This window comes from Falco peregrinus, chromosome 3 (genome assembly GCF_023634155.1).
Source record: "Falco peregrinus isolate bFalPer1 chromosome 3, bFalPer1.pri, whole genome shotgun sequence".
Taxonomy (NCBI): Eukaryota; Metazoa; Chordata; class Aves; order Falconiformes; family Falconidae; genus Falco; species Falco peregrinus.
The window spans coordinates 11,816,893-11,841,498 of NC_073723.1; the positions used below are offsets into that span (position 1 = coordinate 11,816,893).

Here is a 24,606-nt window from a genome sequence, read left to right on the forward strand (position 1 = left end):
GATAGTTTATCTCCCTCAAAGTCCATGAGGGTTCCCTGAGGCAACTAGTTGATGTTTGTGCAGTATTAATCAATAATGACTGTCGAGTTTTTTTCAAATTCTGTTTGCAGACACAGACGCTTTAATATCTGGGTCAGTTGCTGTCTGTGACTTGTTTGTCTAGGTTTTTGCATGTCATTTTTTTCTCGGTACAGTGTAACTCATTTCGGAACCGGTGCAGTTGCTCTGTGCCGTTAGGTTGGTCAGCAGGAAGTGGATGTTGCTGCATGTTATAGTGAGAAAATAGCAGGGCACACTGAATTCGTAGTTAATTAAATACAGACAGACATAATTCATTATATGCTTAGAAAGCACCCTTGTTCAGATGTCATCTACCATGGACTCAAGTTGTAGGTGGAGGCAGAGAGACAAAGTAAGAACAGTAGAAGCAAACAGTAGCCCTAAAGTGTTTGCTTATAAAGACAAAAGCTGTCATGACTGATTTCTTAAATGAAAAACTTGGATACATTTGGATACAAAGAATGTGTATCAAGGGCCCATACGCCATCCTGGACAGCTCAACAGCCTTGGTCTTTGGCCTGTCATGCCTCATAGTATAAATAAGTGTGAGCCATTGACTTAAAAAAAACCCAAACCCACCAAACAATGGTACGCACAAATTGTCGTTAATTAGTACCATAAAACATATATAAATATTGTACGTGAACATTTAGGCCAAGTCCTTAGTTATTACACTAGCTCCTTGAACTACATTTATCCTGGTCTTGTCTGCAACCCAGCTGTGGTTGCACAGTTCCTCTCCGCAGGCACCCAGTGCTCTAGAGCAGCCCCAATAACCGCTTTGCAGGAGCTGCTCTATGGTCATTGCGGAAACTGCTGTTTGTGTAATTGCTCTGCTTTTACAGTAAATAAATTCTAACAGTGTGCTGATGAATCACGGTGTTTTTCATGCCTTCCTATGCTACTGGGGAGATGGGGAAGATTCCCTCCACCAGCTCCTTCAGTGGTGGTGCAGAGAGCAGAGAACACCATTGCTAAGAATGCATGGCAGATGTCTATACATAGATACTTACCTCCATAATTAGCGTGTTATGCTTACACACATCAGATAATGTTTTCAAAATGCAGTTCAAAGTGAGTTCCTGTCTCCAAGCATTAATTGCAGCTTCCATTTTACATCTATTATTAGAGAGCAGAAGACAAAGATCTGTAAAAACACAGCAGACTTTTAATTGGAAATCTAGTAGAATTTATTTCTGGTGATTGCTATTGCTAAAGGATAGTCAGTTACATAGATCAACAGTTGACTGCCAAAGACCAATTACCGTAATTTTTTATTTGTTTTTTAATACGTTAGAGGAAAAACATAGGTGTAATGATATGAGAAGTAAACAAATGCCATTGGTCAGTGAACCAACTTTGCTTCTGAATTTCTCCGTACTGCAGAACTTGTGGGACTGCTAATAATAACAACAACAAAGAATGCTTGCCTGAATTTTGTGCTCACAACTGAAAACACGTGGGGTTTTAAAGGTGTGTATTTTCAGATCTTAGCAAATATTTCAGCCTGAGGTGGTGTGATCAACATGATATCATTAAAAGGGGAGCTGCTCAGAAAGGTCTGTGTAATGGAGTACACCATCATGTTTACAACAGCTACACAAGCACACTGCAATGTATGCAATGGCTGCATATATGCAATGGCTGCACAAACACATAAGTTTATATTATGGTTTGCATCACATTAGGTACTTGTTGGTAGCCTGCTGTGTGTATGTGCTGCAGTAGGCATCTTACCCTCTGTCATCAGGGGGCTGTTTTCAGTGAGACAAATGGGGAGGTAGAGCAGGTCAAAGTTTTATTAAACCATCAAAAAACTTGCTCTTTCTGCCTGCTCTGTAAACTTGCTCTTTCTGCCTGCTCTGTAATAGTATTTTTCTTCTCATTTGGTTGATTGGTAGGAGAATAAATAATACATGGAGGGTCAAGAGGGTCAATTCCTGTTGACTTCCATGAGTTTAGAATGATACCTAAGCCCTACTTAATGATAACTTCGTATAAAAAATGTAGAGATCTATCATCTTGTGAAGGTTTTGTCATCAGTGGTGGTATATATTGCTAATGTCTTGTCAGATATGAAGGCTTGTTTTCATGTTATTTTCTCCACACCTTCACTCAATGTCACTGCTAACTCAATGAATTCAGAACAGAAAGTTCTGTGTGCAAATCAAATGTGCAAAATCAAAAGGCAGATTTTTCAGTCAGTTGCTTAAGTACTGCCACTAGCTTAGTGCTGTTCAGTCAGAGCTTTTGCAAATGGTGCTGAACGTCTCTGCGTGTTCTTCTGCCTCACTTATAGGTAAGCTTTGGCTCCTTTCTGTAAGGTCTGTTGCTCCCAGTCCTGCAAAGGCATTTAAAGGAGGGCAGGAATTTGGACTCCGAAACTCAAGCCACTTGTCTTTCACCAGCACGTGTTTTCTTAACATGAGTTAGGCTTTGACTGTAAAGTGAGCTGCACAAAACTTACTGGTTGTGCTACGCTGTCCGCCTGCCTTATTCACAAATTCCAGCAGTTTAATACTAGAAAAACCACAGACAACCTATTTAAGTTGAGAAGGAATTAAATTACTTTTATAGCTATTGTCTACCTGCCTAAATGGACTGTTGATTCATAGCCAGGCTGTTACTTCTATTTGAAAAGATGTCCATCTCTTGCAAGCAGTTTCAGCTATTTCCTTTTGATGTCTGTCAGTCTTTCCTTTTAAAAGCAAATGGAGTCCAAAAGTTCAATTTAGCAGATTTTTGACTGCTAATACCATTTGTCATCTGATTTCTAGACCCACAGCTGTTTGGCAGCAGTTTGGTATCATCCAAGAAAATACCTGGCATGGACTTAGATTTCAGTTATTCTGGCTTTTTATTTCTGTTTTCATGCTCTGTTAAAGCGTAATTCCTGCTCTTCCTGCTCTCGTCCTAAAAAAAGCACTTTGTATAGAAGAGGTCTTAAAACATTAAATGGAAGCTATGAAAATCTGGATATTGGTATGTAAAATAGTCGCAGGGAGAATGAAGCAGATCTCCAAAACTTGTTAAAAGTATTTCTCCGCTGTTCTAGGAACACTGCTTTTTGGTGCATCGTCTGCCAGCATTTTTGTTTTCATTTGCATGTGTTTTCTCTGAAAAGCCCCTTCATCTTCCCAAGATGAGTCTATAGGAAGGAAAAAGACCGTTGTTTGTTGGGTTTTTTTTTCCTTGCTGGAGGGTAAATTAGACCTTCAGACAGCTTTGAAAGACTCATTTGAGCACTGTGCAATAACAAAGCAGGAAGAAGAACTAGTGTGTGGCCACAGGCCATCTGAAATGAAGTGGCGAGCCATGGGGTCTCTGCTCTCTGTGGGGCCTTTTCTGATTTGAGCTAGAGGTTGCCTGGTTCGAGTTAAGCTGTGCACTTGTGCGCACAGATTGCTGCAGTCTGATGTGCAAACCTTCGTTCACATGCTGAATTGTAGCCCGTGAAAATGACAAAAATCAATGTCTCGTTGTGATCAATTGCATTTTTTGTTCAGGAGGTCACCTCCTCTCTCCACTTCGCAAGGTGAAGAGACATGCTCTTCCATAACTGTTTATATAAACAGTCCATACACAAAAGATCATTATCCTGACATTCAGTGGATAGGACATGGTAGAGATTGTACTGTATTAGCAAAAAAGTGCAGTAAAACCAAGGAGACACAGTCCTTTTTGTACAAGAGAAAATCTGTCATAACCTGTGAAGTTCTTAAGTAACGAAAGATGTCTATCTGACACCGGTGTTACTGTCTGTTGGTTTGGTTTTTACCTTCAGCTATAGCAATGCTCTTTTATCAGCCTTTCTTTACATTGGTTTCATATTTCCCAGCTGGATTTTTCTTTTTGTGCAGATTGTGGGTAACATTTGTAGATTTTCCTTAAGTTTCTCCATCCACATTGAACAGTCTGTTCAGTAGGGGAAAATTGTTGGAGAAATAAAATAAGATTAAACTATGAGTTTATCTCTTACCCTGTGGAGAGCTCTTAGCTTTGTACAGGTTCTTCACCGTCTCTGAGCCTTCTGTGGGGTTAAGCTGAAAGATTTGACTGCCTCTGTGCACTGTTTTGGGTATTTACACTGGCAACTAAAGTGGCCAAAACCCACTTTTTAATGCTCAAGAAATAGATCTAGGCAGCTTCAGTTAGCTCCTAGCACAAGGGCACTATGAATATGCAAGGCTGAAGCTGTAGGGAGTGGGAAGGGTTTGCCTAATGTAGAAGGTAGCTGGGTTACAAAGTACCGCTTTTTTTTCGCGAAGAGGTACCATAGCCTTTGCCCTTGGAGAGGCTTGGGAACAGGACAGTGTTGTTTAATACTCTTGTACCAAGGGAAGCTTAAGGTCACAGTTGTGGGTTGAAGGGTCGATACAACAGACAAGGATGCATCTGGCAGGGTATGCTGTTGCCCAGAAGTTGCCTCTGATCATCTGAAATCATGTATTTAAAAAAAATTCCAAGATTATTCCAAAATCTTGTGAACTGTGCCAGTGAAAACAAGCATAAAGCCTGGCTTTAAAAATGCCTCGGTCTGTTATGCCTTGGATCTGATATGTGCCAAGGACGGGAATGGAAAAGACCACCAAGGAGGGAGGTGGTAGAAGAGATGTAAGCTGCAGCTTACATCATGCACTGATGCACATGGAAAAGTGCAGCTAAACGGTGTGAATGTGCCTGAGATAACACTTTTCAAAAATGATGACAAGGAGGACATTTAGCAGGTGGGCTTTGGTGGATATAGGTAGCTGCCTGTTAGTACTTGATCATCTTCATGGCATTCTCTGTTGTGTTCTGGTTCCCTTCTGAAGGTCCTCTCATGTGGGTGTTAACTCTCGCATTTGCAGTGTGACCTGTGCGTTTACAAACAGCTCATTTTACAATCAATTCTACAACTGACCTTGAGAAGAAAAAAGGACGATTTAGGGGTAATGTTGTGCGCATTGGCAAGGAACACAGAGATAAAGAAAAGCAAAGCTGATGTAAATTTGAGTGGTTGGAAACCCACCATGAGTCACCAAACATGCTGAGGGCTGCAGAAGCCCAAGCATGTAAGGATGATTATAGAGTATCACATTTCCATCTTAGAAATGGCTTGGTTGGTTGAAAACATCTAAACTTGTAGTTTAGTACTTCACTTTGATTGTGGTTTTTAAGAAAGGAGCTTGGCTTCAGACATGAGACAACTGGATTCCATCCCACTGAAATCAGTATGGGACTAGCTGAACGATGGTGTCTGCTTACCACAGAGAGGATAAATCAAGGCCCTACCATGAACAAGGGCATTAATTATCATCCCGTTTATAGTATACCCTTACCCCTTATGCTGCCTCCCCTATAAAAAGCACCCCAAAATATGGTCCAGCCATCTTTCTCCTTTTTATGCTGATGTGCATGTGGTGGTTGACCTAGTTATCTTTGCCTCAGAATAAATTCGGTCATGATTACTGTCAGTCTCTTTACCTGGAGAGAACAGCAGCTCTATCTGCAGCTTGGAGCAAACTCTTCTGTTCCCATGTTTTGTGTCCTGATACCTTGAAAGTTCGTGTTGAAAGTATAACAAAGTTTGGTGGCTATTTTGTGGTCTTTCAAATTTTGCCTGTCCTCAGCGTGTTCTCTGGAAACGCTCGTGGTGTAATTCAGTAAGGTTACTGTAGCTGTGATGATTTAAAAGTCTGGGAGATGTGTAAGTTGTGTAGAACAGTGGTAAAAATATTTTCCCTTACATTGCCTAAAAGTGACATATAAGTGGCTTTCTAGGCAGCCAGTTGCACTGCAGTTTGATTTGAAGTTTCCCATATATTAAGGCTAAGCCCAGAAAATAGTTTTTGTTGAATAAATTGTTAGATTGATGCTAATACCCTCTTAAAAAAAAAAAAAAAAAAAAAAGCCCTTACTTTTCTGGCACAGAATCAGTCCCTTAAGTGACTGACTGCAGGGAAGCCAGGGGTCGCTCTAAAACAACCCAGAAACATATTTTTTGAGGCATCTGTAAACATGCTTTTCTTTCTGTAATGAGACGGATTTTTCTCTTCCTGAAAAGCGCTCTTAAGAGAGTTGGACAAAATGGTATTTCTCAATATTAATGTATCTGTCTGTAACAAAACAATCTTAATTCTATGTTGATTGGTTCCAACATTTCTGATACCAGGTTTTGAAGAATATATTGATTTTTGGTATCACTGAAGAAACACAATGATAGAGATTGAGGAATGCACTCTCCTTCTGCCTGTGGTAATAGTGCAGTTTTATTTTCTGTTATGATTGTTGATCAAAGACGTAGTTCAGGAGCAGCACATGATGCCCTTTGAGTCCTCCAGAGTCCTCCAGCCTGCTCTGCACCCTCCCTGTAACATGAGATACAGGCTTTGTCCTCCCCATTCATCCCCCCTCCCGCCTTTTGGTGCCCTATTTAATTATTTAAGAAAGAAGGAGGAATGGGATGTCTCAGATGCTAGCAGTCTGGGAAGCACAGAGGGGTACCTTGACATAGAGGGGTGAAAGGAGGTCATGAGAAAAACAGTGTGGGATAAAATTGGTGACCCTACATGGGAAGAACAAGCTTGGGTAAACCACAGAAATCATAAAGGATCCTCAGAAATCAAGCAATTACTGTGGAGGTGCAGAAGCCTTGGCATAAAAAGGGAAGAAGTGGGAGGTGGATGGTTGCTGGATATGGAGCAAAGCTGAAAGGATACACCCAAAAAAGCACCTGTGGAGAGCAATGTGGTCCTGATATGTTTAATGTGTTTGGTTTATAGGGTTAATTAAGTGATCTTGCATTTGGTTTATAGGGTTAATTAAGTGATCTTGCATTAGGGCAGTTTCCTTTTTTGTTGCTTTTTTCTGTGTACTGAACCTGAAAAAAAGATTTGAAGGGGAAATCTCTTACTCTACTTTTTTGTCTTCTAGTCCGAAAGCCTTTTCTACATGGGAAAGACAGACATTTCAAACTGTATTTAGTTCTTCTATTGCAAACTTCTTTCTTGTATTTTTAAGCTAACTTGAAAAAGTGTATTTTAATCAGTAAAGCTTTTTTTTAATCATTTACGTTTGCTTGGCATCGAAGTAAAATGATTGTGTCTTCCTTAAAAAATAAAAAAAACCCCGCTCATGTTAGACAGGTCTACTCTGACATTGCAGGTTTTCCTAGAGTATTTCTGTGGGTATCCGAAATCTTTGTGAGCTGAGCTCTTGAACCTTGTTAAAGAACTAATTGGTTTTGAGTGTTTGAAGAAGTCAGGGGGTGATTTCACTACAGAGGTCGAAAGCTGATTGCTATCAGAAGGCAACAAGGAAAACAAAAAAAGCATTAGGAGAACTGTTGAAAAATCCCTTCCTTTCTCAAGTACATCTTTCATTTTGACTCTTGCGATGCGATTGCCCTACTGAATGTCTAGCTGAGAAGACAGGGCTTGAACTTCTAATTTTGAAAGTCCTCTTAGAGGATCAGCAAGCAATCTTATTTCCTCTTTTGTGCTAGAACAGGGAGCAGGATTGTCTGTGGTTTATGACCAAAAGTGTTTTGGAAGATGCATTGTTAATGTAAAATTTCAGTAAAAATTTGTAATTGGGAAAGAAGCCCGGCCTTCTAATATGGTGATCAAAGCGCTGCGTTGGGATTCAGGCTGAATAACTCAACTTTCATTTATTTTTGGGTTTAAATAAATGTATCAGCAGTAATCTGATAAGTTGTTGCTGGTTCGGTCTGTAACAAAGTAAGTCAGGAGTTTCTATGTGGTTCTCTCTGAAGTGTTGAGTTGGTCATATAACAGAAAAGTAAACTGTCGGGTTCATTGCAACAGATTTTAAAAATCAGGCTTGTGATAGGAGCTCTACGCAGTATTTCTCTGAAATACCCCTCAAAGTGTTTCAACTGGAAATCTTCAGAAATCCTGTCCGCTTGTTAGTGCCGTAGCAGATGTATGAGCATTTTTCCCTATTCATAACTGCTTTGGAGTGCTTTCATTAAAATAAGTAATTATTGACTGCAGGAATCAGATTAGAATCTGCAAAGAACAAAGAGAAAATGTAATGCACTCTCTTTTAAGCAAAGTGGAAGTGACATTCTTAAGTGAAAATACCTTTTATGAAATTTCATCCAAACGGCTGCCTTGTGATGTTAGCATAATAAAGTAATTCAGAGATCCCACTTCTGGCTGTTAGCTGCTTTAATTTGCCACGTGATGATGCCTGGTGCAGAAACAGCATTCAGGAGACAATACCCATCCGCCGAGCAGCCCTGCATTTTTTGTGTATCTTTACACTGGTTTAACTTGCTGCTAAGATGCTTGCACTTGTGAAACTGGAAATGCTGCCCTCCGAGAGTGGGGTTGCAAGAAAGGGGTTGTGTTGGGTGGCTGCTCAGTCCCCAGGGGGAGGGAAAGCGGAGCCCAGCACACGGGGAGGGTCAGGTGGTGCTTTTCTGTGTGTGGGTGCAGGTCATGCCGCACCTCAGGTCCCTGACTTGGTGGCTCTTAGAGGTGCCAGGGCAGAGGCTAGCAGAAGTAGGATCTACTGTTTGTAACATACTGCTACTAGTAAGAGCGTGTGAAAGTTACTGGATGGGAGAAGCTTGGAAGTGATGTAGGAAATTATTTTTGCAGTGTATCTTGCTGCTGTTGAGTGACCTGTGGAAATTTACAAAGACTTTGGGAAGATCTGTCTTTTAATGGGAACCGTTTTAATAATGGGAATAGTTTTTAACAGCGGTGCTGCTTTAGCTCATTGATGCCTTGCTGAACTGCCTTGGGTTAAGGCGGAACTTCCACTTGGTTGGGCCAGCTAACTCCCCATTAGTCTGTGCAGGTATCTAGTTGTACCTGGGCTGGGTTGTGACACTTGGTAGATGGTAAATCTGATCCACTGTGTTTATGTATGAAGAATATAGCTTTTTTGTGACCTTGCCTTGGGATGAGGAAGTTGTTTTTTGAGGGCCTGAGTTTGTTCTGTCTTGCGTCATTGTAATTTGGTGACAATTTGTGCACGCATTTAACTTGTTCTGCAAAGAGGTGATACGTACTCAAAGCACCAGAAGACTGGAACCACAAAATGGGAGCTGTTTCAGTAGAGGCTGTGGTTCTTCATGGTTTTGTTGAAATAAAAAGAGAGAGAAAGAAGTTTTAAAATAGTGACATCTTCTAAGTGGTATTCCATGAGGTGATTTAGGAATTGTTTTTGCCACTATTGTTTCTGCTATTCACCGGGTTTCTGTTCTTGCCATAATACACTACCTTTTCCTCTGAGATGCCTTACATGAATTATGAGGCAACGAAGCTAGCTGACTTTCTTTAATAAAAACCTTTTTCTTATTCGCAGCAAGGACTAATATTCTGGAAGCATGTATGTATTTTTTAAAAAAATAAGCTTAAGTCATGTGAAAGATTGCGTCGTGTTAAGCAAGTCTGTGCAGAAGCGGGCTGCTGTTGCCTTTTATGATATTTACTGTTTGAAATAGGAGAAGCAAGAAAAGTCACACTGTAGTTGTTGGTGGTGCAGGTTTGCCACTGCTTTATCACAGGGAGATCGGGGAGCGTGGTGATGTTGTTCTGTCAGGTACCTGGTCACGCAGAAGCTATAGAGTGGATGCTTATGGTTGTAAAGTTAGATGGTATCATGTTTCACAGGGATTTTTAAATTTGCTTCTTTGTCATGGCATCTGTTGTGATGGCATGCCTCAAGTTACTCTTCTTACATTTTAGTAAGGCCTTAGTCAAACTTTAATAAGGTAAAGAGGAAGATTAGCAGTCTATTTTGTTGTTCATGCTTGCACTGTATTCATGTAAGAAGATAATAAAAAAAATCTTAAAACTTTGCCCATGCAGTCTGTGCTGAAATATGCACCATACTGATGAATTTTGTTCATTTTCTCAGTCACTCTCTATCCACTTCAATACATTTTTCAAATAAAATCAAATTAAGTGAGGTAGGAGATAATATTAAGCATGGTATCTCCAGAATTTCCAGCACATTTCTGGGGCATGTGAAATTAATTGATATATCATATGGTTCTCAGAGACTTCCTCATTAGTTATTTAAGAACTGAAGAGAGGATGATCCTAGGAAATTAAGCTGTTGTCTCAGTGCTGTAATTGCCCTGCGATATGATCTTGTGTTGAAATGGTATCTTTCCTCTAGATGAAACCTTCTGAGCTATTCCACAGCATGGAGTTTTTATAAAACACATGTATCGAAACTTCACAGCTCTGTAAAAGGTACTTGAGTTACAGTGAGGAGGAATATTCCCCTTGCAGCTAATAAAATCATCATAATTTCAAGGACACTGCTGCAGTCCCCTTAATAAGAGCTCAGAGCTGCTGCTTGCGGTGGCCTGATGGAGGAGGAACAGGTGGCTGACAGGGAACGTAACAGCAGGGTGACAGTGACACCAGAGAGCTGATACACAGCGATAATTACATGTTAATTAAGGAGAAGAGGCGGGCAGGTAGATGTGGAATGTGAACGCTGTGGCAGAAACCGACGGAGAGGAAAGGAGACGCAGGGGAGCTGCCGGTCCCGGGGTTTCAGCGAGTGCCCCGGTGGCGGCTTGCTGGGGCAGAGGGGGGCTGCAGGAGGGGCAGGGGGGGCTGTGTTCCCGTGGCTTGCCTTATCCAGCCCTTTCTGGGTAGGGTGCTGCGGAGGTGCGGAGAGCCTCAGTCCTGCTGTCAGCTTCACAGCTGGTTGCTGTCGGGGCGAGAGGGGTTGGCTGCTGGTGAAACATCTGTCTGTACGCGGGGACCATGTTACAGGCTGGAGGCTTCGCAGCCTGGCTCCTCGCAAGCCCGCAGCGAGGCTGTTGAAGCCAGGTGTCAGCTTCCTGCCTGGAACTGCAGAAAGGGTACTTAGCAAAACAAAATTAGCGTCACAGTGGTAATGCCATATGCGCTATATGATGAATCAATTAATTTCACATGCCCAGGAAATGTGCTGGAAGTTCTGGAGATACCATGCTTAATACTATCTCCTACCTCACTTAATTTGATTTTATGTGAAAAATGTATTGAAGTAGAGAGAGGGTGACAGAAAGTGAACAGCAGTGTGAATAGGCTGTTGCAAGTGATCACGTTACCACAGCCTAATGAGTTCAGGCGAATGGGAATGGGCATAAGCTGCTACCTGGGTGGTTTTAACTGATGTGCTCTCTAATTGCAGTGGGATAGAAATGCATGCCTTGTCAGCTGCCATTGTGCATCAAACTAGTAATAAATTAAATTGCAAAACTCCAGTGTTTTGGGAGCATCTGCCAGTTGACGTGCTTTTCTTAGAGCCTGCTACTATATAACCGTGCTAGCATATACCATAATGTATGATAATTCCATTTTAAAAATGATTAGCCAAGATGGACTTGGAATACTGTACATGGAAACATGGACTTTTGCACCTATACCTGGGGGACAGTCAGGTTTTTAGTAACTTCAGTGAGTCCCTAAGAACGTGTGAGAAGCTGCTGTAGACTGGTCCTTGTAGTCATTACTGTGCAGCTGTAAGCGGCCTTAAGGCAGCGATGCATCAGCCGAGGAGCTGTGCTGTAGGTGGGGTGAGCTTGAAAACATGGCAGAGTTGGAAACAACTTTTACCCTTCTGTTGCTTTTGTTAAAAGGAAGAAAGCAGGGGGGAAATGCCAAAGGATTTTCTTTATCCAAAGGATTGCTAGGCTTTTGCAAATGTATTTGTTGTCTTTCATTTGGGAAGAGTGTTAATCTGTTCCACCCCATGTGTAATAACAAACTGGGGGGGGGGGGCTGTGCTTTTGCAGACCTACATTGGTTCGATAGTTGCCTCTGTGAACCCTTACAAGAGCATCCCGGGACTGTATGACTGCGCTGCGGTGGAGCGATACAGCAAGCACCACATGGGAGAGATTGCACCTCATATCTTCGCTGTGGCGAACGAGTGCTACCGCTGCCTTTGGAAGCGCCATGACAACCAGTGTATCCTCATCAGGTAAATGGTGGTGGTGGCTGCTGCTGCTGCTTTGACTGTCCCTGCTGGTGAGCCTTCCGGATATGGTTTAGGCCCATAGGTTTGGGTCACATGGAGAGCAGAACTCCAAAAGAAAGTAGACTTTAAAGCACTGGAGTTTTGGGAGAGAGTTCTGAACTCACTCTGTATCATTCTGTGGACCTGTAACTAAATGTTAATTTTTCTCATGCATCTTACGATTTCTGTAAGTGAAAAAATCTATTGTGGTTTTGTGCATTTTTTGCTACTTGCCTATCAAATGTTACCCCAAGTGCTTTCCCCAGCGGTTGAACATCCTCGTGTGGCTGAGTATGTCACCACTAGAGCCTGAACTCTGTATCTAGAGGAAAGGAAAAAATAGCACACCACTCTTGAGACATGTGGCAAATAATAATAGCAAAAGAGAAGACCCTCCACGTTGCAGCCATATAATTCTGCTTGATTAATCTTCCTTGCTTGATCTCATCATGTTTAATTTAATGGTGATTTAATAGCTTCCCATTTGATCCACTGTGTCACTGGTATTCAGGATCTCACTGCTGCCGAACGTACGTTGAGAGCAGTTGGCATTTCAGTCGCTTTTCGCTGCTTTCAGCTCCTCCTTCCTTCTTGCTCCAGAAGAGCTGAAAACACAGCCAGCTCTTTTCCCTTTCCCCTGCCTGCCAGCTCAGCTGCCTTGGCTCGCATGTGGGCAGGGAAGCAGAAGCCTTGCCGGCTGGATCGGGAGCAGCCACTCGCTCGGTGGCAATGGCAGCGTGGCACCGGCCACCAGGGTCCGGGCGGGGGTGAGAGAGCTTGTGCTTCCCCTCCCTCTCCTGCCTTTGCAGTGTTTTTGTGATTAAGCCTGTTTGCTCTTGCCTTCTTGCGGCACAAGTTAAGTGTAGAGAGCTCTTCAAACAAGGTGACACAATTTCAGGTGTCCCCCGACTTCCACGTGAGCCCTTGCGACAGCCGTGGAACCACAGCATGGGGGCAGCCGGTGGGCCGGGGGGGGTTGGTTCAGAGTGCGGGCAGCACCTTTAGCAATAGGCAGTTTCTACTGGCATTTAAGGTTACAGGCCAGTTTGCAAGGCTTGCTGGCGAAGAGGTGTATTTGGCACACATGGTTCAGTATTGTTCAGACGGCTGTTAGAAATGTAGATCAGATGCAACACAACTGGGTCTGGTTCCAACTTTCTGCAAGCTCTCAGGTCACGGTTCCTGCCTGCCATCGCCTCTAGGCAGGTTCTGCCTGTGCCTTTGGGCAGAGGGGGTTCAGTGTGTTTTTCAGCTTTTTTTCCAGCTGTGTTTTTCCTTTTTATTATTTAATACATAGTGCTGTACATATATAGCCGAGTCCAGGTGACACTCCAAAAAAAAAGCCAAAATGCACAGAGATCTTTGTCACGTGAAGGTAGCTGGCCTGGAGTCATGATTTCATGTTTTAATGTCAGGTAGTTAATTGTGAGCAGCCCCTGTACCTAAATATTGGGAAACAATTTCTAGTGCCTAGCAGGTGGCTGTTGGTATTTCGGTCATTGTGTACTGGTCCAAGTATTTTACCTTCCCTTCCAGCTTCCCACAAGCTGCCAAGAGAAAAGCAGGTTGTGTCCTAAAAAGGACATAAGCAGAATTCTCTTGATATTCCAGAGGAGTCTCCAGCAGTCCCTGTTCTGTAAACCATGTGCCTTGGTACAGACAAACCGTAATATGGAGAAGTTTTGCATTAGCAGTTCCTTTTAAAATTGTTTACTGTTGTCGTAGGTTAAAACAATGATTTGTGTAAGTTCAGTGTTTCAGACAAGTGCCGCAATGCAACCTTATAAGGGTATCTTGTTTCTACAGAAATTGAGGGAATGTGCAATTGAAATAAAAAAATAAAAAGTTAAATCTGCTTTCCTAAAACAGTATTACATGCTGTATCTGTGAAGGACTCAGAACAGGATTTTTTTTTTAATTACTGAAGGTTCTCAATGGCTCTCACAAGGTTTGGGAAGGTCCCTGTGATCATGGGGTTAGTTTGGAGCATCAGAAGTGGATGTATACCAGCGTGCTCATCCAATTCGGCATCCTGGTTATTCCTGCATCTTTTACTGTCTTAGAATTAGATGTTGCAACAAGTCACTGTCAGGCTTTCTTGGTTACTCCCGGCATTTGGAAAAAAAGGTCAAGTGGAGCTCCGCAGCGTCTGGATTCAGGTAGACATCCTGGTCTTGTATGTTACGTAAGAGATGCTAAAAAGGAAAAAGTTGTTGCATCACGAAACACAACAACCAGTTACATCCAGTTTAGACGAGTGACTTGTTCGTGTAGGCTTCACGTTCTGATTTACCTGCTCCTAACTTCGGGATCTAAAAGCTCAGTAGCAATTTCTCGTGTCCCCCCCCCCAAGAGGTATGGTGCCGAACTGGTCCTTGTCATCCTCTGGGCTCGCGGTGCCCCCTGCTGGCACCTGGGTCTGGCTCAGCCTGGCTTTGGAGCTGCTTCCTTAAGGCTTCGGGTTCAAAAATCTGTTTTGAGATGCCTGGGATGTCTGGGTGGAATAGGATGAGAGGGTTAAGGCAAGAACCTGAATTAAAAACTGCCATCAGTAGTGACTCAAAATGTAATATAAATGAGAGACTATTTTTCCAGTGTAACCACCCGGACCAGAGGTGAAAAGGAAGGAAATACAGACGAGATGATATTAAATGGAGTCACCCAGAGATGTTTATTTATCAGTCTGTGTTACACAGGGTTATTTTAATTCATGATAGTGCTGCATAAAAATGACTTGGCAGCCTAAAATGTCAACAAAATAACACATTGAAGAAGCTGTGCACAACCTGTGCATTAGAATATTTACACTGTTGTGAAATGGTATTTTTGTTTTCCCATGCTAAAAATTGTTCATCTAGCTACTGAACTAGAGTTTTCATGTAGTGAAAACCATCTACATCAAGTGCTTAGTTTCATGTTTAGCTGAACTTACTGCAAAGTCCAGTTTCATATAAAACAGGGGAAGGGGGGGGGGGAAACCACAACAAAAACCAACACAAAAGTCTACCACAGTTAAATTTGATGCTGCAACAGACACATTAAAAAAATTAAATAATTAACATTTAGTGATTCTTCAGCTGGGTGCCTCGGCAGGAGCATGAAGGAGTCCATGTTACTCAAGGGATAGCCAAACAGCTTGTCCTGATGTAGGGAAGGGACCGAGTTCCCCCACGATTACCTGGTGTTCACAAGTTGGGACCAAGTTCAAACCCCCACCCCTTATTGTAAGAATAGGAGAGTATCTGTAGGGGGTTTATTTGTTGCTGCTCTGTTTATAAGGTGGTCTAGTCCATGTACAAGCACACACAGGCTCTTCTCTCAGGTACAATAGCAGCTGATGCACTTTAAGCACTTGAAGTGTAAAGCACTTGAAGGAGCAGCAATAGTTACGCTGAATGACATTCAAGTTGGTGCGTAAGTGGGAAATCACAGTCTGACACCAGTTTGTTCTCTCTGTTATCATCAGATGGCCTGGCATTTTTGTTGTTGTTGCTCAGCTTGAAAATCAGTGTGAACCAAAAGTACCCAAAGTACTCTTTTGATGAGACCCAGGCTGTGATGGGAAAGCTTCTTATGAGACTGACACACCAAAATTCACATGTGCGTTTGACAAACTGTATTTGCTGAAGAGGCCTGTTTGGACTGTGTGTGTCTGTCTTTGGGGTTTTAAAGCTAGCAGACGGACCTGAGAAGTGATTTAGAGTAGTGCCTCACTGCCTCACTCATTTAGAGTCCTTCAGAATGAGGAGTCTGTCTGTTTGACCCCTTTTTCCACTGCAGCAGTCTGGAGTCTAGGCTGCTGCGCCCTTAGCAAGATGCCCTGCGTAGAGCAAGTCATGGAGAAAGTCTAAAGATCTCCTGAATGGGGGCCTTGTGGGTTGCTGTCACACTTAATATAGTCACAGTACCGAACGTAGCGATGTGGAACGAGCTGGGCACTTAAACTCACAGGGTGGAAAGGTTGCTGGAAAGGTTGTCTGTGCACTAAAATAATCACCCTTGTACTGACCTTGGCAACTTCTTACAGGCATAGGCTTTCTACGGAGTCTGAAATACTGATCCCACTCAGTGTACCCGTAGTATGTGTACTGTAGGGTTAAATAAACAACTTTACAGTTTTGCATGCTTGTTCTTGATTTTCGTCTCATTAGTAACTGGGTTTTATAAAGCATTTTTGTAAAGGAAAAATGCAGAGCTAACTTGGGACCCATAATTTTACGTGCATCGAGCTGAGCAACACCGTACAGGGGTGAAACCGTACTGTCATGCCGGGGGCTCCGGGAACCCATCCACTCGGTGCTCAGTAGTGGTTGTGGGAGTGAAAAGAACAGAATAGAATAGAATAGGAGAGGTTACTAGTAGATTAATAGAGAGCATGGAGCAAATCCAGCCTTCGCTCCTATTTTGAGTATGTTGCACAAGCCTTTCCCCCTCCATTCCTTGGTATCCAGGAGGACTTTGTAGAGCTGGAGGTGGTTCAGAGGAGAGCAAAAAGGAGCGATCAGAAGAATAGTGCGGTATCATACACGGGAATGGCTAGCGGAGATGAGCAACTCAAACTAGGGGAGCTATCCATGAAGTCATGTGCAACAGAGAGAGGGAGGAGTGGGATGAGTTGTTGTTTTCTCCTTCCGAGAGAGCTGGGGGCCGCCAAATGAAGCCGATAGGAGGCAGATCCAAACCATGACATGTTTGTGTGCTTTCGAAGGGAGTATGGCTAGAAACTCATGGAAGATAAATCCATTGAGGGCTACAAGACACATGGTTGTAAACGAGGTTTCGATCAGGAACCCTCTGAACAGCAAATAAGTGGAAGCTGGAAGAACACAGAAGGGAAGTATCACATGTCTGGGCATCTCCGTGTGGCAACTGTCAGAGGACACTGACCAGGTAGATCTTTGGCCTGACCCTGTTTTGAGCCTCTCCTGTTGTAAGAAAAGATCAAGAGTATGTAATTGTGCATAATACCAACTGTACCAGAGATAGGCACAGGAAATACTTTTCTATCAGCTTTGAATATCTCACTTGTAGAATTGTTCTTGATTATGGTGGGGTAACTTTTAGCTTCTACAAAAATGGGACAGAAAGTGGGGGGAGAGGAGGGATGGTGTCAGTGAAAGAGCTCATATTCTCCTTGGCACCTGTATCCTTGCTGTTGACATATACATTGCTTGGAGGGTGAGAATTTAGGCGGGCATCGTTTGGTGATTTTTTGCAGTGTTTTTGCACTAAACAAGGATGATGCAAGGGTTTGTGAAGCTCTTTCAAAACTAGCAGCAGAAGTGTTTTGTACAAGAAGCAAGTATTCCGTACAGTGAATATTAAATACTTACTTTGCTGGCAAAGGAGCATGAGTGAGGGCCTGCAAAGAGAGTGGGAACAAACACCAAAAAGGCCAGATGTCAAAGGTAAAACTAAATTAAAAATACTACAGAGTTTGTTTGAGATGGTATAAGTATGATGGATGAATCGTACTGGCTGGAACGTATCAGTGGATAGCATATCTTGTATGAAGTTTTATGAAACATTTTAAAGCCACTGATTCTTCTTGGGAAACGCAACAAAACTCTGTATCTCGTTATGTTTTCTGAATGCCTCTTCCCTGATTATTTTTTTAATCGTTGGCATTTATTTGCAGGAAAATGTTGTGCTGCTTTCTTGGACTGTACCTTTCTTCTTTACTTTTTACTAGAAAGCATCATTATACTTTGCCATAACTTAAAATCACCAGGCTCACCACTCCGCAGTGGCACAACAAAAGACTGTCAAATACACTAAGCTTGCTCCATATGCCCGGTAGTGCTCCATCAAAGTCCATGACAAAACTCCCACTTGCTACAGTGAAAAGGGTAGGATAAGACTGAAATGTACCTCCTTTCATTTGGGAGCAAACTGGAATTAGGCACAGCTTAATGAAGAACTAGGAAAACTAGGAATAAGGCTGCAGCTTAGGATACAATGCTATGACTTCAGATGAAAAGTAAGCAAACTAGACAAACTTTAACCACAGGTTTTGTTTCTTAATGGCTCACGGTGGGATTTTAGCTATAAGACTACATAATTGAAGGGAAATTACATTGGAGAAATGAGCCAAATCTATACCTTCCCTTTTTAGAGTGTTGGTTTTGAAGAGAAGGCGAGTATATTGCCTCCTGTTTGTATCAGCAAGATTGCTTATTAACAGTTTGGTTTTAAAATGTCAGTTTAACATTATCAAATAGCTTTGTTCTGCTGTGGGTGAAGATAAGAGGTTTTACATCTGTGATGGTGATGAGAGGTGAAAATCATAGATTTCGAACTCATGAGTCTGGTTTATTTGGATGGGCATATAAAAAGTTTGGTTAAAGAATATGTAGCTCACTAAGAATATCAGAATTAATTATATTAGTAGCCTTTATGTGCTCTAATATGCACTGATGTCTCTGACCACCTCCTTCCCACAGCTGGGCTCCCTCCTTAGCTAGGTTGCTGCAACATAATCCCAAACTTTCCCAGCTTAATTCATATCCTGGACTTTCTTCCTGACCATTGCCATGCCTTCGTTCTAACTTTGTTTTTCCATGTTGGTGAGAATTGTTGCATAGCTGTTTGTATTCAGAGAGCTCTTCTTTGCCTCGTGGGTGTTGGGTACATCCTTATGCAATCAATGCCTTGCAGTGTTGTCTGAACAATGGTGTGAAGACTAAAGATAGCTTGCATTTTGTGTTGAATGTCATATTCAGCAAGCTTAAAGGGTTCTTCTGCTGCTGTTTGAGTATCGTTTCTAATCACCCCTATCTTCTTGACCCCCAGTTATTTGGGGTATGGAGGGCTGGCCAGACAGAGAGCTTTTGCACTGGCAGCTTGAACTGTGCAAACACTTTTCTCCTTCCTCGTCTTGCAGTGGTGAAAGTGGCGCTGGTAAGACAGAAAGCACAAAGCTGATTCTCAAGTTCTTGTCTGCAATGAGCCAACATTCACTGGAGTTGTCCTGCAGAGAGAAGACCTCCTGTGTGGAGCAAGCTATTCTTGAGAGCAGGTACTAGATCTTTCAGCACGCAGGTATTTTTTTCCAGAAGACGTAAGCCTTGTCATTGAAATAAGAGCTTGCAATGTAATTAAAGACGTGGGTGCATTTACAAAACACTAAAATGAAATAGGAAAAGGGGAAAATTTCCATTAAACAGAATTACCTGGCTACTCTAGAGAGTTGTGAGCGCAGTGGTATATGTTAATGAAGCAAAAACATACAGAGTTTTGAAATGGACGATGCTTTAGTGGTGGATTTCATTTTTGTTTGGGGCTGAATTCAAATAATCAGAGGGAGGGAAATGTGTGATGGAAGGGAGAAACGATTGCTTTTGGTTTGTGTAGCCTGGGGATAAGGTAGAACAAGATACAGCATGGTGAAGATAAAGTGTGCAAGTGGTAAAAACATGCTGAGGAAAGGGTGGGTAAGGGGAACTGATAAGACAGATGAGTAAATACATACATCAGATAAATTGGACTAAGCAAGCAAAAAAAAAAATCAATGTTCAAATAAAGTAACACATGGTTTTAAACCATTTGAAAACAAAGACAGTTAGAGATGCTATTACTTTTGTTTATCATGCTTCATCTCTGTTTTACCTGCTGTATCTTGATGTAATTATTTTTTTTAATTGCCGTAGGACAAGGACTATTTTCCCTACATCTGTCTAGCAATTTGCATGTGCTGAGATTTCTTATTTCTATAATTTGAGTACTGCAGTGAGAATTGTGTGCATCTTTTGAACACTTAGAGATTAAGCTGCAGAGTAGTTTAATGTGATTAGTGCTCCTGTTGTTTGGATACTTGCGTGTTTTGATAGAAAATTGAGATGCCCTTTGTTAATAAATTGAGGGTAATACTGAGGATTTAGGCTGTGGCTGAGGAAGGTGCCAGAAATGAACTTTTTGGAGTGCTGTTGCATTCACCAGTCCCATGTGAAACCGTTGGCATGCTGGTCACACGTTAACACTCTTCTTCTTCCGTATTTTCACAGCCCAATAATGGAAGCTTTTGGCAACGCGAAGACTGTTTACAACAACAACTCAAGTCGCTTTGGGAAGTTTATTCAGCTGAACATCTGTCAGAAGGGGAACATTCAGGGAGGAAGAATTATAGATTGTATCCTCATTCAGTGATTTTTACCCCAGTTTGTGGGCAGCGCCCACATACCTCCTCTGTGGAGGACTGGGAGAGAAGTGGCTCAGTCTTGTTTGTCCTTTCACCTCCGTTCTGAAACATACATAATTAAATTGAGCTGATGCAGGTGGGAAAGGGAAGCAGTAACACCACATTCTGCATGAGGTCATGCACACATACATGTGCATTTGTGGTGAGGTGGGGTGTATATGCTCTTGGAGGACCAGGGTTTTATATTGCTGCTGCTAGTGTGGCTCATGTGCATGTTCCCGCATAATGAGCTTAAAACAGCCTGAGTTCTTTGGGATAACTTCAGTTGTCAGCTAGTTCCCTCATTTATTATGTCTGAAGATAAGCCTCTTACTTTTCTGGAAAAGTACATGGAAGGGTAGAGCTGCTGAATTTCTGCAGTGGGCCTGGTGAGACAAATCCTTGAATTTGTCCTGAATTTGACAAAATTGGATTATGAGCCAGCACCACTAGAGCAACAGAGGTGTGGGAATGAGGAATACACTAAGGGGTTCCTACCTAGCATTTTGAACATAAGCTGCTTTTGCAGTGGGACAGATTTCATCCTTAAAGCTGTTTCCAAGCTTTAGGGAAAAGAAAAAGTAAAGAAAAGCAGATGTTTAAAATCCAGAACATGACAAGCCCAGTTTTGTTGGGATGGAGGGGAAGGAGGTGGGGGAACGCATTGGTATTAGAACAGCTGCAGTATTATCATTGTTGCTACTTTATTCATCTTGTTACGGCAGTAGGAACATCGTAAGAAAAGACGATTACACTCTTCCTATTGTCTCAAATGAAAGAATAAGATTAGAAATAGTTCGTGTGTTAATTGCTTCTTTATTCCTTGACTGAATTTTTTTCTTCCTGGGTATAGATTTATTGGAAAAAGTAAGTTGGCGTTTGCTTTTGCTCAGTTAATTTTGTTTGATTTAATGTTTTCTTTGAAATTGTGGATGAAAAAATTCTCCTTTAAAAACAATTGCTTGAATGGAAACTATTTTTTACTTCGACAGAATCGTGTAGTAAGACAAAACCCTGGGGAAAGAAATTATCATATATTCTATGCTCTGCTGGCAGGGATAGAAGAGAGAGAGAAAGGTGAGTGGCAAAACGCGAGTCGCGCAACCGTAGTGGCTTTCTGCTAGCAGTCAGCCATGGTGACAGCAGTAGAGAATTTAACTGCAAAACCCACTAACCCAAGCAGAGAAATAGGTTAGGTATTCAGCTGGGATTCAGTGTGTGTGAATTTGAGCTCAACTTGATAAAGCAAACTGCTTAGTTGATGAATGTCACTGAGCTGCTGGTAGTTTTTCTCCCAGCTTCTGCTTTGGCCCTGGAAAAATTATTTGGGGACAGACATGCCTCATTCTGTTCAAGCTGAATATTTTTGCTGGTACTAAATAACTCCACAGCAACAAAGAGAAATAATTCTGGTTCCTCTAATCCTCTCTCTTAAAGAATAAATCCACAGAACAAAGGAAATTACATTTGTATAGTTGCAAAATTGCTTAAAGCTGTCTCAACATCTCCCTTTAGGCCTGCTGTCTTTGCATGCTAAGAAGTAGAGTTAACTCCATTGTGCAGCTAAATAAAGCAAAACCCAGCAAAATGAAATGCCATATCTGATCTTAATATACAACTTTGTGCATCTTCATAACTTCTGAGCAAATTTCAGACTGTGACACAGTAATTTGTGGAGTGCTTTTGTTTTGCGATGTGGTTTGTTTTTTTTTTTTTCACTCGTCCTCTTTTCTCTCCTCGTTAGATGCTTTTTACTTATCTGTACCAGAGAACTACCACTACCTGAATCAATCTGGATGCATAGCGGATAAGACAATCAGTGACAAAGATTCTTTCAAGGAAGTCATTGTGAGTTGTTTCCCTAGTTCTTTATGCTTCAAAAATGCTGGAGGTTCAGGTGTCTGGGGCCCATTGTCAGAGCAGGGGGCAAAGCCGCCTTGTGCTTACCTGCACGTGTGGCTCCCTCATTGAGGCACTAATCTTACAGGGACTTACATTTTCTAGTAAAACTTTGCTGTCATTTTGAGCATGTCTTTACCCTCCCCCCAATATCTGATTTTTACTCTATCATATCAAACTGTGCTATAATTTAGTTGAAATGATTACATTTTGGAATGAAAAGATTATCGGTTGGGAAGACAGTGAGACATTTACATGCCTTTGCCTATCCCTGCAGTGCTTTGCATTAGAGCTATGTCAACTTCTGTTGTTTTTCCATCCTAAAGCTTTGTCCAGATAATGTAGCCTCTCCTGGGTCAAGTTAGCAGCACGGCACATGGGGAGTGAAGCACCTGGCTTTCCGTGACTCTTTATGTTGCACCTGGGAAATCCAGTTATATGGAGTAACTTTCACAATTGAGTTGAAGAAAATGTAAACGCAGATTAAAAAATAGATGCTGATGGAATGTTTATCTGAATGGCTTTGTCTTATACCCACAACAGTTAGGTACAGCAATTAGTCTATACTGACTGTTAGGATAATTGCTATTTGCTTACTATATCACTGAGGTGACGTGTTAGATTTTAAAAATCAGACAAAATACTTGGTTTTATGCCCTTCACCAGACTATTTTTGCTTAGCTGTGTTAATCTCTTTGCCAAATTGACAAATTAATGTGTAGTGGATGCAACCGTTATTTTTAGTGTAAAAACCCCCTCATCTAGTGTGGTGGAAGGAGGTTGGAAAAGTTGGTAACTTAACTATATTGTAGTCACATGCTTAAGTTGATTAGCGTGACATTTAATTTGTGCTAATCATCCCAGGGTAGGCAGAGCATGAAATCAGCTGGGCAGGTGACGCTTGCGTGCTGCCTGCGGCGGGGGGCTTGGAGCAGGGGCTGAGGCTGCCAGGCGGCGTTCCCAGAGCAGGAGGTGGGCAGAAACCCCGCCGATCACCCTCGCCTGTCTTTTCCTATTATAGTCATCTCCTTTGCCTGTTGTTATTGTGGTTTAAGTCTCGGAAACGTTATTTAAGTGCAAATTTTTGTAGGAGGCAGGGAGGAAGGAGGAACTGAATGGCGAGCGTGGAGACGAACTCCTAGTGCTACTGCCTTTCTTAGAGCTCTGTTGTGAAAGGTCTTCTATGCAAAATAAACCTTCAGCCATTATCTCTTCTCTGCTTTTAATTGTGGGATGAGTCTGAGGCTTTTCCATTTGTGATTGATGATTTGTACAGGATAAAACGAGTCGTGTGTCATCTGTCAGACACCTGCAGTGACTGTAACGTGATGAGTCTTAACTGTAAGGGTGGTAAAACTGTGATTTGGTCCCAGACAGGCTCATATTAGAGCCAAATTTGGGAAATTCTGGTCATTTCAAGAGGCATACAATTACTTACCCTTTCTGTGCAAGAGGAAAGTGTATGTTCCTCCTCTTGTTTTAATATTTCTTCAGACAGAGAATTACTGTTCTCATTTATGTAGTTGAGCCTTGATCACTGCCGTATTGTTTATTCATAAATTCAGTACATTTTATATAGATCTCTTTTGCTTGCTCGATTCTGCTGTAAGATGTCAGACCACACCACTAAGGTGTGTGTTTGGGCTTCACAGCTTGCCCAGAATATGCTGCAGAGGGCTGCTCTGAAGTCTCCATGGATGAGACAACAAATGAGCAAATCCCAACATGTTGCTGTGCTTCTTCCCCCGTGCCCTGTTGCCTACAAGGCTAACTGGCAAAACTTGGTAAAAACACAGAGGAGGTTATCAGTTACTAATGCCAATTAGTGAAATCACGCCTGATGCACGACTCAGTAGGGCATATCATTCTGATATTTGTGCAGTTTTAATGAAGAATTTGAAAGCAAATTACAGCATCCTTACAGCATAAGGAGGAGATTTCTTAAAACCAGAGCAATACTTACTTGTTCTAAGATGTCCCCGTCAGGTCTTCCAGTGTATTCAATTTGAGATGAAACCAAAGGAATTAACTGTTCCTGCCAGCCCTCTTGTCAGTCCTGGCTTGCTTTTCTAAGGCCTGACAACGCAGTTTGGTGGGTTTGTCCTTCTCGCCGTTTTTGAGTCAGTGTGCGTGTTATTGAAGAAGCTCACATGTCATTCCAGACTGCAATGGAAGTGATGCAGTTCAGCAAGGAGGAGGTGCGAGAAGTTTTGAGGCTGTTGGCTGGCATTTTGCATCTAGGAAATGTTGAGTTCATCACTGCTGGTGGGGCACAGGTGTCCTTTAAAACAGGTGAGAAGGCTGTGCATCCAAATGTAAGTGTTTCTTGAGGTTGCGAAAACAATATTCATTGCTAGTATACGTGACCATAGCAAAGGCAAACAGTCAAGGGGTCTTACTGCCTTTTAGCATCTGTAAATATTGATTAAAATGTTAGGGGTTTGGCAGATAAGGCAAATTAGTCTGCTGCTGGATGCTCAGTCTTAATT

General features: G+C 42.1%; 1 protein-coding gene across 1 annotated transcript in view; it reads left to right on the forward strand.

The window, feature by feature from the left end:
* MYO10 (myosin X) overlaps positions 1 to 24,606 on the forward strand; it is a 167,580-nt gene that overhangs the window by 76,520 nt on the left and 66,454 nt on the right. Inside the window, exons 4-10 of the mRNA XM_055799113.1 lie at positions 11,819 to 12,006; positions 18,926 to 19,060; positions 20,046 to 20,170; positions 21,072 to 21,085; positions 21,211 to 21,295; positions 21,963 to 22,066; positions 24,280 to 24,409. Coding sequence (XP_055655088.1) covers positions 11,819 to 12,006; positions 18,926 to 19,060; positions 20,046 to 20,170; positions 21,072 to 21,085; positions 21,211 to 21,295; positions 21,963 to 22,066; positions 24,280 to 24,409 — 781 coding nt within the window. The remainder of the gene's footprint in view (positions 1 to 11,818; positions 12,007 to 18,925; positions 19,061 to 20,045; positions 20,171 to 21,071; positions 21,086 to 21,210; positions 21,296 to 21,962; positions 22,067 to 24,279; positions 24,410 to 24,606) is intronic.